General features: G+C 43.0%; 1 protein-coding gene across 1 annotated transcript in view; it reads right to left on the bottom strand.

Annotated features, from left to right (window-relative positions):
• Positions 1-3211: 3211 nt before the first annotated feature.
• GPR26 (G protein-coupled receptor 26) overlaps positions 3212-17366 on the bottom strand; it is a 32627-nt gene continuing 18472 nt past the window's right edge. Inside the window, exons 2-3 of the mRNA XM_056850259.1 lie at positions 11443-11556; positions 3212-3443 (exon numbers count right to left, since the gene is read on the bottom strand). Of these exons, the coding sequence (XP_056706237.1) occupies positions 3212-3443; positions 11443-11556 (346 nt within the window). The remainder of the gene's footprint in view (positions 3444-11442; positions 11557-17366) is intronic.

Raw genomic sequence — 17366 nt, 5'->3', positions numbered from 1 at the left:
AGCTTGCTGAACAATGAAAGGGGCCATTCTGGTTGCTGCCCTCCCCGTGCACACTGCTTATTGTTTTGAAGCATCCATCACTTCTTAGCCCTTCAAAGGGTGCAGGGGGGCTACTCAGGGAGAAGCTTCTGCAGTGCAAACTCACAGCTTGATCTAGCCCTTTGTCTTTCTTCACTTGTAAATTTACCATCGTGCCAAATTTTAGAGTTTTAAACCATGTCCTTAGAGACATTATAACAGATGAAGATTTATGGCAGGTTCATTTGAGAGAATATTCATTATCCCTTGAGCAGGGTTATCTTGGCAGAAGGCTACTTTGGTTACTGGCATCGGGTGAGGACCGAGAGAGAGATCTCAAGAGAGAGAGAGAGAGATCTCAAGAGAGATAGAGATCTCAAGATATATATTTCGGATTAAGTACTCTTGAAACAATAGCAGAACCTAGATTCTAAAATATAGATTGAGATTTTTCTTTAAGTCTTATTTAACAGGCAAGAAACATTTGGCATGGACACCATCTCATATAACCTGTAGCCTTAGATGACCATAAATGACTAGAAATGAATGTCAGGAATAAGCTCTGGAGTAAAATCAAACAAACAAAAAAGATCAATGAGGTACTTCGGTCCAAAGGACTAGAAGTGGACTTCAGTGTCAAATATCTAAAACCATATAATTATGAAATCATCCATTAACCATAAGTTTGACTGGATGAATAGTGAGGCAACAAAGAAATATGCATGAAATGGAACTGTAAGCCATAAATTTCTGCAGAATGGCATGTTACCTACTGGTATAGCTGAATGAGCTCATTCTCTTAAAAATATTGTCAATAAGAGTAGTGTTTATTGATTAGAATGTAAAATGAGTAGCAAATATATTGCCAATACAATCAATAATCCAGTTAACAAATTAGTTATTGATAGAAATGCTGCCGTTCCTGGTCAAGGATTTGGTAGATGAAAATTTTGTAAGTGGCCAGATATGTAGAAAGGATCCCAATCCATAGGAGTCTCAGTATTCCTGCAGTGGTCACAACAAATCTTTCAGTGGAAGAAGCAGATCTCTGAATGGGTCTACCCATACATGAGTACACTGAAGTTTTCAGGGGTTCTTGACTGAGATAATGGCACTCATATTCAATTGCTGAATTTTACATTTAGGGCGAAGTGATCCAAAAAGTTATTTAGTCAGAGTAATTTAGTCGAATCATTTCAGAAGCATGGCATTTTTGTAATTGTACAAAGCAGTGGTACCAAAGAATGCCAACAACTTCTTGGTAGCAACTTTAGTTTAGCAAACACAAATTCTAAGGCAAAATTATTCCCTCTCTTTTGATTCAAGGCATATTGTAAAAAGGCAAATAGCCCAAGAACCTTTGTTCAAAAGTCCCTTATGTATTAATATGTGAGGGATCAAGCGATGGGACTAGAAATAAAATGTAGCATCAGAATTAGAAGACAGAAGGCAGTTCCTCTTTCACACATCCTACAGCATTTTGAAAAATGGACGTTATTTACTAGGTTTAAAAAAAATCTACAGAATGGCCACAGAAGAATAAAAAGAGAAATGTTCCAAAGAGGCATTTTACTTCATGATTTTGTGCAAAATTATTCATTAATATTTGAGGGTTTTTGGCAAGCGTACCACTGGCATGCCCTGGCATCAGCGCTATAAAAAGGGCTGCTGATGGGAGAAGAAGGATCGAGAGGAAGGGTTCGCTCCATGGAGAGCACCCGGAATAGTGCATGAAGGAGGGATGACTCATCTTCTTTCGTTTTGCTTTCTCAAAACTGGGTTTTATTTTAGAAATTAACTTCCCATTATTGGAGGTTTGTGAAACAGCATTCTGGTCAGAGGAAACCCCCCCCCCCCCATAGTTTTAAACACATTTTTGTTGTAGTCACTCTTTTTCATGACAAACATTTGTTTTTAAATCTTAGCAGATAATTAGGATGATTTCCCTAATTTAAAAATAAAAGCATATTTGGCTAACTTTATCCTTTTGGCATGTGTGCAAATGATAAATTCTGAGCCTTGATTGAGGACTTCTGTGCAGTATTTCTGTACATGTTCTTAAAGAATCCAGGCAGGACTTTGTTGTCCAAAAAAGGATGTTAGCTATTGCATTGTGAAGAGCATTACATTCCAGACTGCCCAGCAGTCTATGCAAGCCAGAGCACTGTGGGCATTAGACACCTATGCTTTGATGCAGCAACACCATAGTCATTTTCACAGTCAGAAAACTACTGCAGCATGGAAACGTTTTGGGTCAGGAAGCGGTGACATCTTCCTGCTCTCACGGTATGGTATGGTGATACACAATAGGAAAGGATAGCGAGTGTCCTGGGGAAGAGCTTTCTCTCAGTACAGCATCCCCTTTCCTGCAAAAACCCACCTGTAGACTCTGTTAGCCAAGCCAGTGATTGTCCCTGTCAAACAACTGGAAAGTGGGTCACCAAAACCTGCATGTCTTAGGAAACCGGTCATACTGAAGCACTACATGCAGTCCCTGAAATAAGAATCATTTGGATATGTCACTTGTGGTGACATGAAAGCGATTGCTCTTTGGTATACCAGGGGTATGAGTGTCACTAGACAAACGTTAAACTAAGCCACCATAAGAGCCTCTGGCTTTCTATTTGCACAGCGACAGAACAGCACACATCTAGACTGAGGGGGGAGGGATGCTAAACACTAGCGTTCAGATGTCCCAGGTTTATATGTAATCAGGTCTAGCCAAATAAGGGCAATCTCAAAAGAATCAGGAATGATGACTTCACTTGTTCTTGATTGTTCTCATGGTCACATGCTAGCAAATTGTTGATCTGCTGTCCCATGCCAAAACTAGCATAGAAGTCCAAAGATTCTCCAGTCAGGGAAAAGTAGTTGTTTTTTTGGACATGTAATACACCCTTTCTTGTTACCATACCAATGGACAACCAACATTGGCTAAAGACAGGACGTTGCCTTTACGGACACACACATTTCATGAAGCTGGTAGAGATTTTGTAGACAAGACTGAATATCAGTTTTGAAAGGCAGCCAACTTTGCTATGAAATGCATTACCCAGGTCACTGGAGATTTCAAAGGCAAGCTTTCCAGCTTATTGCCAGCTGATAATATTAAGGAGGCACCTGCTAATCTTCCTCCACTTCTCCCCCCCCCCATTATTAGCCCACATTTAACAAGTTGTTCAGATTGGCCTCCTTATTCGTTTGCTTGAAAAATATTCCGACTTTGCGATTCGCTTGTGAGGGCTGATGAATTTATTGAACTTCTTTTAAGGATTTTGTTTATGATGTCCTTCCATGTCTTCTTGTACTGATGTCGTAACAAAGAGTACACAAAAGGATCTGAAACAGCTTTGCTATATGCCAGACACTTGGAAATGACTCCCCAGTGTCCATTGATTGGGACTATGGACGTCAATTCTACCAATCTGCCAAGAAAAAAGGAAACAACATTACTGTCAGAGCAAGTATTTCAACAATAAGAATCAAGTACATCAAGTATAAGGAATGATCTCCTGGACTGGTCCAGTAGTCTGTTTTCAACAGGGACCAGACAATTTCTGGCAAATTCACAAGCAAGGCATAAAAGCACTGGCCCAGATCTACCCTTTGTCCCCAGTACCTGGTATTCAGAGGAATACTGTCTCTGCCTGTAGAGGTTCCATTCAGCTGCCATGGCCACAAATATACTGATGTGAAAAAGAGTAAGCCTACTTTTATATCTGCGTATTGATATCAGTAACACTGGAAGGGCCAATATGTACAAACAAGCAGTGCGTGTTGTCTCCTTATGTCCTTGGCTACACACTTTCATAACAGAGACATTGTGTGAATTGTCCACTAGAGACAAGTTATCCTTGTTCAAGTAACCACTATCTGATAATTTGGTCTGGATAAAGAGGGCATTTGGAATAATTCCCATAAATAAAGAGATTGGTTTACTGATTTAAAATATCTTGCTCACCTCCCTAAAATTAGAGCAGCTTCCAACCGTTAAAATCATGTGTGTTTAAAAAAATAATAATAAAGGTGAGACTAAAATCGCACAATTAACAAGAAGACGGGATCACATGCAGTTCCTGTGAGAAAGGGAAAGCTTCCTTAAACAACATTGTATATTGTTAGTTTCCAGAATGTAAGCAGGCACATGCGGTAAAATGGTTTGTTGGAAATGGAAATGCATGTAGTTTTTGAGGAACAGCTGCATGATCTGAAACAGACAGTAATCCCTTCTCTGAATTCATCTGGACATTTGAAAAATGAGAATAAGTTGTGTGTACAAAATGCTGTCAAGTCATAGCTGACTTATGGTGACCCCAGCAAGGGACTATCTAGGCAAGTGAGAAATAGAGGTGGTTTGGTTTGCCTTCCTCTGCGGAGTTTTCCTCGGTGGTCTCCCTTCCGAGCACCGACTCTGCTTATTTTCTGAGATCTGACAGGATCAGGCTATACCATGCCTGCTTCTTTCCCTAGGAATAACCTAATCGATTCTTAAAAAGCAATGATATATGAATGTTAATAAACAAACAGCAAAATCATAGTACATAAAACACTCTTTGTGTCAGAATAAAACATAACACAGTTAAAACAAAATATAGTTCCTACAAGATCCCAGTACAGAAATCTTATTAACCAGGTTTAAGCAAAGCAGTGTTGCCAAGATATTTGTATCCATTTATGATGCTTTATGGCAACTCAGTGAACACCTCAATGGAAAAACTTAATATGCTGTGGTTATTGGATCTTGACAAGGAAAATTGGATTCACTTGGTTTAACGAGACAACTATAGTTTAGCAGCAGTTTGGAAATTTTGTTTTGTGGGTATTGCCTTTCAAGATCTATTGAAGACCCAAGATCCCTGTGTATATGTACAGATTTTCATATTCTTTGATGTAAGGATATGACACATCTTACATCAGTATTTTGGAATAGTAGAACACTGATGAAGACATTGTCAAAAATGTTTGGTCCTTTGTTCTATTCTACCACAAGGAGTGTTTTATTTACATTTTTATTGACTCTTGCTGCTTGTTTATTAAAATTCATACATCATTTAGGTTTGCCAGGTCCCTCTTCGCTTGGAGAGGGGAGGGACTTCAATGCCATAGAGTCCAATTGCAAAAGCAGACATTTTCTCCAGGTGAACGTATCTCTATCAGCTAGAGATCAATTGTAAAAGCAGGAGATCTCCAGCTAGTACCTGGAGGTTGGCATCCCAAACACCATTGCTTGTTAAGACTAGATTCACTTTTCCCCATGTTTCCTTTTTTTGCCACCTTAGTTTTAGTGGATTGCAGTTCTATTTCCCTCCCTCCTTCTTATTCTGACCCATTGTGCTTCCTGTGTATATGCAGAGGAACCATAGGGGAGGAGGAGGAATAAAAAGTTTAGGGGTACAGTTATCCAAAGGCATCATTTGAAGGCAATGGTAGTAATTATTGATTTTAAGTGAACAATTAGTTCCACTTACTTATAATTACTCTGTGTCATTCTGTTACATTATAGATCGGGTTCTCTGTCATGGGGAATCAGCATGACTCTTAGTTTTGTGATCTCCATCAAGGTGCATTTATAGTTCTGCAGATTACATTGTGATTGTTCTAGGAAGGTTTTTACTATTATCAGGCAGAGGATAAGCAGGAGAGTTTCAGAGTGGAGGCCAAAGGGTTATAATTATAGAAGATATAATTCATTCTCTAACATCTAAAATGCTTTATCAGTGTGGCTTATTGATAGTCTGATGAAGTTGATGAAGCTCAGTGGATGTACCTTGAGAGACCAAAATGCAAAGTGGTCCATATTTTACCCCGTGCCAATCAATGTTATTCATTACAATTAACCCTTATAAAAGAATATTAAGTAGGAATCTGAAAGAAGCAAAGAATCACTGTTTTCTTTTTCCTGGTGATTGATGACTATGAAAGAGCATCTCATTTTTTTCCAGAAGACACTTTGGGAGTTTATTACTACGTTTCCTTAAATGCATTTGTAAATTGTGTAATATGTGTTTTTCTTTTAAAATAAAATAAAATGCATATTAACCTTATAATCAAACGGTATATTTATTTTGAATACACTGGATTATAATTCATATTTTCATGTTACAATCCAGGTGAATTAGATCTATGTGCTGAAGCAAACATACACACACATGTCACTTGTGGGATTAGCAGCCTCAGGCACGAATTAGATGCAGACCTGAACATGAACAGAATTGCTGTCACATATGCAGGCTAAGATTGAAATTTATGCATAATATTCTAGTTGTTCTGGCCTGCCATAGTCCTCTGCACTCCCTTCCAGCCCCCTAAAGTTCAGGGTCTCTCTTTGTACAGCAGTACTCCATTAGTTGCAAAGGAATGCTGTCAGAATGAAACTTTGTGCACACACCATTGATCACGGCCTCTTTCTGTGAGCGCAAAATCATTCACAACTGCCATTCCTAACTCCCCCATCTAAATGTTAACAGGTGGAGGAAATGGAAAAATACATTCCCCTCTGTTCTGTCAGATACATGACTTGCCCATATTTTCAGAATTACAGACATTCAGATTTACAGTCACTGCCACTGGAATTTTGCTCCTAATTTAAAGCTAGCCACCATAGTGCTGAATATTCTAGAAGATTATTATGAACCTTATGAATCTAAGAGACACTCTGTACGTTTGGAACAATAATGTAGCACAGACCTCTTTATTACATGTTACATTTTTTTTTTGAAAAGTTGGGTCGGGATTCCCCACGGCCAAGTTGCTTTCCCTGCAGTTAATCAGCATCAGTGGGGAAAGGCATGTTTAAAGTCACCAGGAGCCTGATTCTGCTCAGAACCGCAGCACCAGAGCAGGAAAGCCCTTCCCTCTGTCAGAATGAAATTCTGCCAGAATGCTGTCAGTTTTCCTGAGCTGACATGGCCCCGGCAGGAAGTTATTTGTATGACTTTGCAGTTGCACTTGCTTGGAATACTCCACGTACTGCTCTGAAGTTATACAAATAACTCCCTCTAGGGGTTGTTTGGTCTTGGGAAAACAGTGTGGAGGAGAAGGTTCCGGAGTTCTGAGCAGAATCAGACTCTTGAGGAGTTTAAACATGCCTTTCCCTGCAGATGCTGTGGGTCTGCAGGGAAAATGAGTCAGGTCCAAGAAGCCCCAACCCAACTCACTAAAAAATGTAATGTGTAGCTTGGCCCTTAGGAAATCGGGGTATAACATGGTTGAATTAGGGCTGTTGAAAAAAAAAATTCAGTAAAATTCGGATTTGTCAAAATTCGGCCCATTTTTATTCAGGAAATGCCGAAGTCCAAACTCCCCCTATTCGGATCCATGGAATTCAGCATGAAATTTAAAGCACATTTGTGGCTTTCCGCGGCTCCAGGGGGCATTTTTGGAGGTAGAGGTCCCAAACTTTCAGTGTAGCTTGAGGGGACCCTTCTTGCAAGAACCCTCACGTTTTGTGAAGATTGGGTCAGGGGGTCCCGAGTTATGCGTTCCCCCCATCCCCCCATTGGAATGATTGGGAGCAGGCAATCCTTACTGTGCATCTAGAGAGCGGCAAATCCAAGGCAAAACCTCCCATTGTTTCTGGGGCAGCCAGAGAGAGACTCACCGACACACCTCCAGGTGAAGGTGGCAACCAGTGAAAACAGCAACAATCACACTCGCAAAGAGGAAATCAAGCCCCCCCCCGGACAGGGCCCCCTCTTTGGCTTCCCCCACACACACACAGTAGAAGCCAGTCCGTGGCTTCTAAGAGCCGATGTAACCACGCCGAAAGTGCATCCCGCTCAAAGCGTAAGTAAACAGTGTAACTAGCATGGGTAACGTACTTATCTTTTCATTTCAACACAGCCAAAGTGCATCTTATAACGCTACTTGCGTAAGTGCGACCTGCGCATATTGCATATCTTCAGTATTGATAGATGTCATGCTGCTGGATTCAAATCTTCCACAGCAACAATCCCACTCACAAAGAGATCAAGCCACCCCAGGACAGGTAACCCCCCCCCCAAATCACACTCCACAGAGGCAATCAAGCCCTGCCAGCAGAACAGCCCCCCCGAACCAGAAGACACAAATTCCTAATGAAGGAGAAGAACTGGCCAGACAGAGAGAGACTCACTGACATGGGATGTACTAAAACGAATGACAGGCTAGCCCATTATAAACAACAGGAGCGGCTGCACAGCCCATTGGAAACAATAGGAGCCAGCCAGAGAGAGACTCACACACTGACCCACAGTTAACTCCAGACTAAGTTGGCAACCGGTGAAAACAGCAGAAAGTACAGTCCCACACAGAGGCAATCAAGGCCACCCCCCAGCAGAACAGGTAAACCCACCCCCCTTTGGCTTCCCCTTTCACACACACACACAGAGAGAATCTCTCCCCCCCCACATACACACACACAGGAAAAAAGTTATAGAGAAAAGCCCCAAAATGGGTCATACTGTGGTTGTCTTCTCTTCCATCAGGAGCAGGGACTGGGACTTGGAGTCAGGACTCAGGAGTAATCCAATATGATTCTAGCAGACTCACACACAGAGACTCTGGCCATTTATGCGTGGGAGGTTTTGCCTTGGATTTGCCGCTCTCTAGATGCACATTAAGGATTGCCTGCTCCCAAACATTCCAATGGGTGGATGGGGGGGAATGGCATAACTCGGGACCCCCTGACCCAATCTTCACAAAACATGGGGTTTTTTGCAAGTAGGGTCCCTCCAAGCTACCCTGAAGGTTTGAGACCTCTACCTCCAAAAATGCCCCCCGGAGCTGCGGAAAGCCGCAAATGTGTTTTTAATGGCTTTATTCCAATTGGGGGGACCCCATAACTCGGGGGGCCCTGACCTAATCTTAACAAAACTTGGGGGTTCTTGCAAGAAGGGTACCCTCAAGCTACACTGAAAGTTTGGGACCTCTACTGTAGACCTCCAGCTCCCACTTCATATTATTCTTGGGAGTCCCTGTCCTGAAGGAACAATACTTTGGGGAACACTTTGGGTGCCAGAGCAAGAGGAAGAGCGATAGCTGTGTTCTGCTGGATTTTGGGCAGGATTCAATATATTGTTTTCTTCCCCTTCTGACTGCTGTCCCCTACACCACCCAAAAAGCTACTCTAGAGGGTTAGTGGATCCCCAGGAACCGACTTGAATGTACTTTGAAGGGCTGTAGTAGGGTGGAATTGACAGATACAAAGAACAGATACAAAATTTCTGCTAGTTGATCCCTTCTTATCATTCCACTCTGCTTACCACATCCCACAAGGATCCCCCACCCTCAGGACAAGCTTGGGGGGGCACAGGGGGTTGCTGTAGGAATGCATATAAATGTCACTCCATTTATTTTGGGAGTTCCAAGCACTTCTGAATGTACTCTAAAAGTATATACGGGGAAGACTGGTGAGTGACAAACTTGCCAACCTCTTCACTTTAATTCCTTATTAAATGCTATTTAGTAATAATTGTGTTTTGTTATATCTAATTATGGCATTCATATTTACCATCAAGTACTAACATTATCTTTAATGCTATCTCCCAAGTTTCATCTGATCTTCTGAAATTAAAGAATATAATTGGCAATAATCCCCTAAAAATGGTCATATTGTAAGAATAACAAGCAGATTCTCATTTTTTCCATGAACCTTTTTGTTAAAAATAAATGTACACATTCCAAATGTTCTGAAAAGCTAACAGAACCTTTCAGATTGTTCCCTCTTATGCAGCTTTTGAAGCACAGTAATCAACATTTCAATAATTCATTTCCACTAGAACAGTTCTGAGTGATGTTTTTGAATGAGGTTTTTTTTTCTTTTTGCTTCTCGGCAACTGTTCATAGCAACACTACAGGGATTCATTGAACCCTTCCAATGGATGCAAGCCATTCATTATTATTCAATATATTGTATAATATAATGATTTATTTGGACTATGATTTTTTACCATTCTCATTCCAAGTGTTTTTTGTGCCTTTCAACATTTAATAGGTTATGAAATGGATGATTAAAAATTATTCATTTGCTCATAAGCCAAAAGGCTGGTTATGTAGCTCCAAGTTGGAAAACACTGTGAAATCCTATGTATGACTTAGAATTTGTCAGTTGACTCATATAAATGAAACAAATGAACTAGAGATTCTTGGGATTTTCAAGTTTCATTTGAGGTTCAAAGAGCCCAAGTGTCCCCTTCTTTAGTTATTTTTCAAAAAACAAAACAAAAACAAGTTTGGCTGTTCAATGGATTTAATCAGCTGTTTCATGCTTGTCATTTTTACCCTCCCCTTGAGTATTTGGCTCTTTTCTAATTGATTGTAACATTTCCCAGAATGCAAACTGCACCAACTTTTGCATAATTACTGACTGAATCGTTTTCAAAGTGCATGTGTGTGCACTACTTGAGTCTTAGGAGCAAAAGATGTATCCAGCTGTGCAGTCACAAAGTGGTGACAAACACTAGGTGATTCAATGCTTTACAGAAGTTGGCCAATATAAACCCTCAAACTAACCTCTGGGGGGGGGGAACACATCCACATATCGCATTTGGGGTGTATTCCACCCCTAGCCAAAATTCAATTATTTGAAACAACAAACATAACTTTTTCTGGCACCTTAAGCCCAAAGCAAATATAAACTTTCATGAATTGTAAAGGAAAATATTTAGCAACTCTAAAATATCTAAAACTAATAATGCCTCTCATTTTTGTACCTTAGGGTATATTTTTGATGTTTGGTCCAGTCTGATCTTCTGGGACCCTAAGAGTGCAATCCTATGCAGTTACTCCAGTCTAACACCAGTGAGTAAACCCCAAATAGGGTCGCTGTGGAGATGGGAATATTGAGTCTCTTGAGCATATCTTTTAAAGATCTATAGTCATATTAGGGAAACTCTGATTACCCCATAATTTCCTGCCATCCTGGTAAAAATAGGACTCTTTTCTCAGTTATGCTAGCTGAGAAGAATCGAGATATCACTTTCAAAGTCTCCACATTTGGTTGGGTAGCCTATAAGACTAGGAAAACTTGGGTAAGCCATATACAGGCTTTTTAGCTATAATTTTTATAAAGATATTGTATAATTCTTTATAATTTTAAAATGTTTCATTTCTCAAAAGTTATTAGATACTGAAAGTCTGAATTATTATATGGATTTTATTTTTTAGGTCTTGGATTGTATTAAATAAATGTATTTAGTTATTTATAGGATTGCTGTGTGGCTATATTCTTCTCAGCTCCTATTAAAAATTGCCGTATTGGGATGTAGATTGACTTCCTTTTCATTAACAAATGATTTGCTATGGGGCCCCCCCATAAAATATGAGCAATTAGGGACGGCAACTTCTGCCATTTCAACAAAATGTTGAAAATCCAGAACCTGGAAGTGAATAATCTGCTGTCTATATTTATTTACATGCAATTCAACTAGCTAGTTTAAACCTTACCTTGTGATTACATATGGTGCAAAGCAAAGTATAAAAGTGCCAATAAAGGTGCTGATCTTCTTGGTTGCTCGTTGTCTCCGTCTCTTTTGCTCTTCTAGACACCGCTCTCTTACACTGTGTAGTATTTTTCATAAAACAAAACAAAACAAAACAAAACAATGAATTATAATTCCAAATAACATTTCAGCATTTTTGCATGTAGTTTTAGTTATCTAACAGGTATTCCATTTGTGTAGAGTGTTACTAGGTCTTAAAGCATCTAATCTCTTGAGAACAAATCATGTCAGGAAAATCATTTGCTTTAGTTTGCAATCTCATTGTGTCAAATGGCATCCATATCAGGGCAGGTGGAAGTCCTAAAGAATTCCACTAGTACTCCTTGCTATTCATTAATATTTATGCTCGGGGGGGAAACAAGAATGGAAAGTGCATTTTGTATCTATATAATAATATTTATTTCCAAGGTTTTGAATGGACACATTATTTGTTTCTGGTACAAAATACAGTTGTTTGATTATATAATCTTGATACAAGGAAGTACACACCTTGTGGATGTTTAGAAAAATAACAGGATAAAACATGATCCCATAAATTACAAAAGACAAAGGCCACATTGCACAGTAAAGCATGCTTTTAACTCATTGATTGCAATTTGTTAATACAGGAAGTGCATTCAAACTCACCTGCAGTGCCATCTCATGGGTCAAGCAGCAAAGCAGCCACCTGAGGTGGCATTATGACCGGGGCAGTGCTTTCTCCAGCCATGGCACCTGGCTTCTCAGCCATCCTGGCTCTCCCTTCCTTGGTAGGGTTGCCAGATACTAGGTAATGGCGAGCAACTGCCCGCCAATTAAGGGGGCTGCCAGCTGTTTTTCAGCTGGGCAGCAGGCAGAATCAGGCCAGCTGAAAGGGAGGACGATTAACGTCACTTCCAGGTTTACTCAGGAAGTGACGTTGTTGCGCTGATCACGCCCCCCAGTCCCCACCACAACGAAGCTACGAAGCTCCTGCCAGTGGTGAAAGGTGACCTGGCTGGCAACTCTTCTTGGTGGCCATCATCTTTCCCTGCCTTTAGTCATAATTGGAGAAGGACTTGGTTATCTTCAGAATGCACTGAACACCAAGTTGTTCGCAGTGCACCAGTTAGAGTTGCCAGGTCCCTCTTTGCAACCGGTGGGAGGTTTTTGGGGCAGAGCCTGAGGAGGGTGGGGTTTGGGGAGGGGAGGGGCTTCAATGCCATAGAGTCCAGTTGCCAAAGCAGCCCTTTTTTCCAGGTGAACTGATCTCTATCGGCTGGAGTTCAGTTGTAAAAGCAGGAGATCTCCAGCTAGTACCTGGAGGTTGACAACCCTAGCACCAGTCATTTCTGGCATCCCACTCAAGTTTGGAGTGTTGTCAAAACCAGACGTGTTGTCAAGATTTTGTGAGACAACAAAATGTGTTCCCATAACTCCAAAAGCTAGCCTAATATCTACACATTATTATCAAATAAAATGGATTTTATTTTAAGCTCTTTTAGATTAAGTTAATTTTGAAGGATGTTTCATCATATCTAATGTCCTACTTCTTGTAGAATATTCTTCTTAAATCTTCTTGCTTCACATGCATTACATTAGTTTCAAACCAATATCAAAATTCTAAACAAAATCTTTACAATTACTTTGTATAATTAAATGTTCAACATATGATCCTTTCCTTATTATTGGAGTGAGGTGTCACCAATAGGTGGATGACACCCAGCTCTATTTCTTCTGAACACCTAAGCCAGATGGGTCTGTGGAAGTTCTGAATAGGCATGAAGAAATGCATTTTTCTTTGGAGGTTTGAACTGTGCAAAACCTTCACCTGTTGTTTTAAAAGGTTCATCTTTTTTGGCTGAGAACATGTGGGGTTGGGGAGTCAATTCTATTCCTGCATCACTTCAGCCACTCTTTTAGAAATGCTAATAGGTCTAGCTAGAGACAATGGGATGTTCCCGCTTCGCTAGGGTTGCCAGGTCCCTCTTCACCACTGGCAGGAGGTGTTTCGGGCGGATCCTGAGGAGGGCAGGGTTTGGGGAGGGGAGGGACTTCAATGTCATAGAGTCCAATTGCCAAAGCAGCCATTTCCTCCAGGTAAACTGATCTCTATTGGTTGGGGATCAGTTGTAATAGCCGGAGAACTCCAGCTTGTACCTGGAGGTTGACAACCCTAAGCTTCCCCCACCTCGAACTAGACAGGTGATAGCTAACAGGGAACAGAGATTTGGAGGAAATAAGTGCTAGAAAGATATCAGGAAGAATCTCCTGGAGACTTCAGAAAAAGCTTCTTTGACTTGGCATGACTTGGTCAGTGAGAGGAGAAAGAGATGATAAAACATGGAAAACATCTGTATGGAAAGCATGTATGAGTAAAAATGCTTTCCACTCATGTAAGGACCAGTTTCGATCCAGCCCATTATGAATAGGGTTGCCAACCTCCAAGTGGTGGCTGGAGATCTCTGGCTATTACAACTGATCTCCAGGCAATAGAGATCAGTTCCTCTGGAGAAAATGGCTGCTTTGGCAATTGGACTCTATGACATTGAAGTCCCTCCCCACTCCAAACCCCACCCTCTTCAGTCTCTACCTCCAAAATCTCAAGGTGTTTCCCAACCTGGAGCTGGCAACCCAAATTATGAAGTTTTTGCAACTGTGAGAAAGGGTGGTTTGAAGCCATCACCTGCTCATCAGAGTGCCATCACCTGCTCATCAGAGTCAAATATAGCACTGTCTGAAAGATCTTCTGTTCAAAATATTGTCGAAGGCTTTCACGGTCAGAGTTCATTGGTTCTTGTAGGTTATCCGGGCTGTGTAACCGTGGTCTTGGAATTTTCTTTCCTGACGTTTCGCCAGCAACTGTGGCAGGCATCTTCAGAGTAGTAACACTGAAGGACAGTGTCTCTCAGTGTCAAGGGTGTAGACTCTTCTACACCCTTGACACTGAGAGACACTGTCCTTCAGTGTTACTACTCTGAAGATGCCTGCCACAGTTGCTGGCGAAACGTCAGGAAAGAAAATTCCAAGACCACGGTTACACAGCCCGGATAACCTACAAGAACCAATCTTCTGTTCAACATTGCTAGTTTTGCAGTCCCAAGCAGGCTGAAAGTTTACCGAGCCCATGGTGGGATACCATAAATAGCAGGTGGACCATGGACAGGTTGGTGGTCATATTGTGCAAACCTGCTGTAAGATGATTGGATCACAATGCATTCTGAATCAATGCATAACTATATAGTGGTCCCATATTGTGCTATCAAGTGAGTATCTTTATGACTTTTTAAAAAATCTGTGCCTTGGTATCTCTGCTAATGATTGCTGAATGAAATGACAGTGCCTAGCTTCTTCCTCTGCAGGTTCCTGTCCTTTGTAGATCCATGCATTTTTATTTACAATCTCCCCTCACCCCCAAAAACTGTGCATGACAGATATAATCACTATGTTCTTGCATGTTTGGTGCAGAAATACTGAATATACATGGCATGAAATTGGCCCTGAGGTGGTCCAGATTTGAGCCAATTCTGGGCTGTTTTTCAGCCATGTGAAAAGCCATTAGGGTCTTAAAATAGCTATGTCCTGATAAAACACGGCACTGAAATCGGTGCTATTTCTGTACGCAGACAACAAAGGGAGCTACACAGAAGCAAGACTTTTAGTTCAGGTTGCCTTTGACATTTAACTATGTTTAACTGCAGTTCCTCTATAAGCTCATACCGTCACACACACATATGAAGCCATTCCTTTAGGTGCGATGTTATAATGACTTGCACCTATGAGCTACTCCTTTCAGGTTTGAATCTCAGTTTTAATCAAGGGAGGAAAAAATGAATATGCTTGCTGGCCAATTGTGGATCATTTTGAATGTCTTTGCAGTGTATAGGCTGAATATCTTACTCCTCTGAGTAAAACAAGAACATCTACATGACTGATAAATCTTTACAATGCATGCATTCTTGGAAGAAGCAGAGATGTGTTTTGCTTACTATTTCCAACCCAGTTTTAGAGCTGCAAAGCACTGAACTGATGAGTTACATAATTTACAAACTTCTTTCTAGTATGCTGGAAATCACCATTCAGAGTTTGCATACATTACCCCAACATATCTAAAGTGCTGTCCCAGTGTTGATAAGTAAATCCGCACTATGGGGCTAGAAAGCTACAATTTTGGGTTTTGCAAGTTTAGGGGAAATTTGCAGAAAGTCCTGATTTTAAATCAAAGTGAATAGTTACATGTGTGAACATAGTTTGGGTGGCATTTTTGGTTGCTGTGGTGGCCTGCAGGGGGAGTTGGCAGAGGTGGCAGTGACTAGAAGGAAGAGGTAAGGAAAGGGGCGTCAGCAGGAAGCTGGAGCTGGTGGAGGTGAGCCAGTAATGGTGAGGCAGGGGGAAGCTGGGGGAGAGAAGGTAAACTTAGAGGGACCAAACCAGAGTTACTAGGGTTGCCATGTCTTTCTTCACCACCGGTGGGAGGTTTTTGGGGTGGAGCCTGAGGAGGGCTGGGTTTGGGGAAGGGAGGGACTTCAGTGCCATAGAGTCCAATCACCAAAGCAGCCATTTTCTCCAGGGGAACTGATCTCTATCGGCTGGAGATCAGTTGTAATGCCAGAAGATCTCCAGCTAGTACCTGGAGGTTGGCAACCTTAAGAGTTAGCAGTGGGGGAGCTGAAGCAGGCAGAAGTAAACTAGAGCTGGTGACAAAGGGAGGAGGAGGCAACAGGGGATTCCCACACACACACACGTTCTCTTGGGTCCCTCTTGTAACCTTTATTGCCTAAGACCCAAAATGATGCAAAAATATACTGAAGGGTGCACGGTAAATAAATAAGTTATTACCGTATATACTCGGATATAAGCCGACCCGAGTATAAGCCGACCCCCCAAATTTGAGGCCAGAAAAGGGAATTTCTTATTGACCCGCGTATAAGCCGAGGGTCAATAAGAAATTCCCTTTACCGGTAATGCTGCGCTCTAAAATGGCGGCCGCCATTTTAGAGCGCAGGGATGGTCTCGCCCCTGCCCCAGGCCGCCCTCCCACCGGCCTCCCGGGCCCTCCCAACCCACCCCGACCCAAGTGCCATCCAAGGGGGGGAGGGGGAAGAACCCCTGAACCCCCTACTCACCGGGAGAGGCGCTCTAAAATGGCGGCCGCCATTTTAGAGCGGGAGGAAGAGGCCCAGAGAAGGCCCGCTGGAGGCCCGCGGATCAGCTGTAGAACGGGAGGACCAGCCCTGGTGAGGTGGGGGGGAAGAAACTGCCGCTGCTGCCACACAGCAGAAGGTGCGGTGCGGTGGGGGTGGGGGGAATCAGCTGGAGCGCGCTGGAGCGCGCTGGGGGGGGTGGGGGGAGCACGCTGGGGGGGGGTGGGGGAGCGCGCTGGGGGGTTGGGGGGAGCGCGCTGGTCGGCTGGAGCGCCCTGGAGCGCGCTGGGGGTGGGGTGGGGAATTAGCTGGAGCGCGCTGGGGGGGTGGGGGGGAGCGCGCTGGTCGGCTGGAGCGCCCTGGAGCGCGCTGGGGGTGGGGTGGGGGGAATCAGCTGGAGCGCGCTGGAGCGCGCTGGGGGGGTGGGGGGAGCGCGCTGTTCGGCTGGAGCGCCTTGGAGCACGCTGGGGGTGGGGTGGGGGGAATCAGCTGGAGCGCGCTGGAGCGCGCTGGGGGGGTGGGGGGAGCGCGCTGGTCGGCTGGAGCGCCCTGGAGCGCGCTGGGGGTGGGGAATCAGCTGGTGCGTGCTGGGGGGTGGGGGACAATCAGCTGGAGCGCGCTGGGGGGGTGGGGTGGGGAATCAGCTGGAGCGCGCTGGGGGGTGGGGTGGGGAATCAGCTGGAGCGCGCTGGGGGGGTGGGGGAGCGCGCTGGGGGTGGGGGGAATCAGCTGTCCGGGGGAGCGCGCTGGGGGGTGGGTGGGGAGG

This window comes from Euleptes europaea, chromosome 5 (genome assembly GCF_029931775.1).
Source record: "Euleptes europaea isolate rEulEur1 chromosome 5, rEulEur1.hap1, whole genome shotgun sequence".
Classification (NCBI taxonomy): Eukaryota; Metazoa; Chordata; class Lepidosauria; order Squamata; family Sphaerodactylidae; genus Euleptes; species Euleptes europaea.
This window is presented reverse-complemented; position numbering and strand designations above follow the sequence as displayed.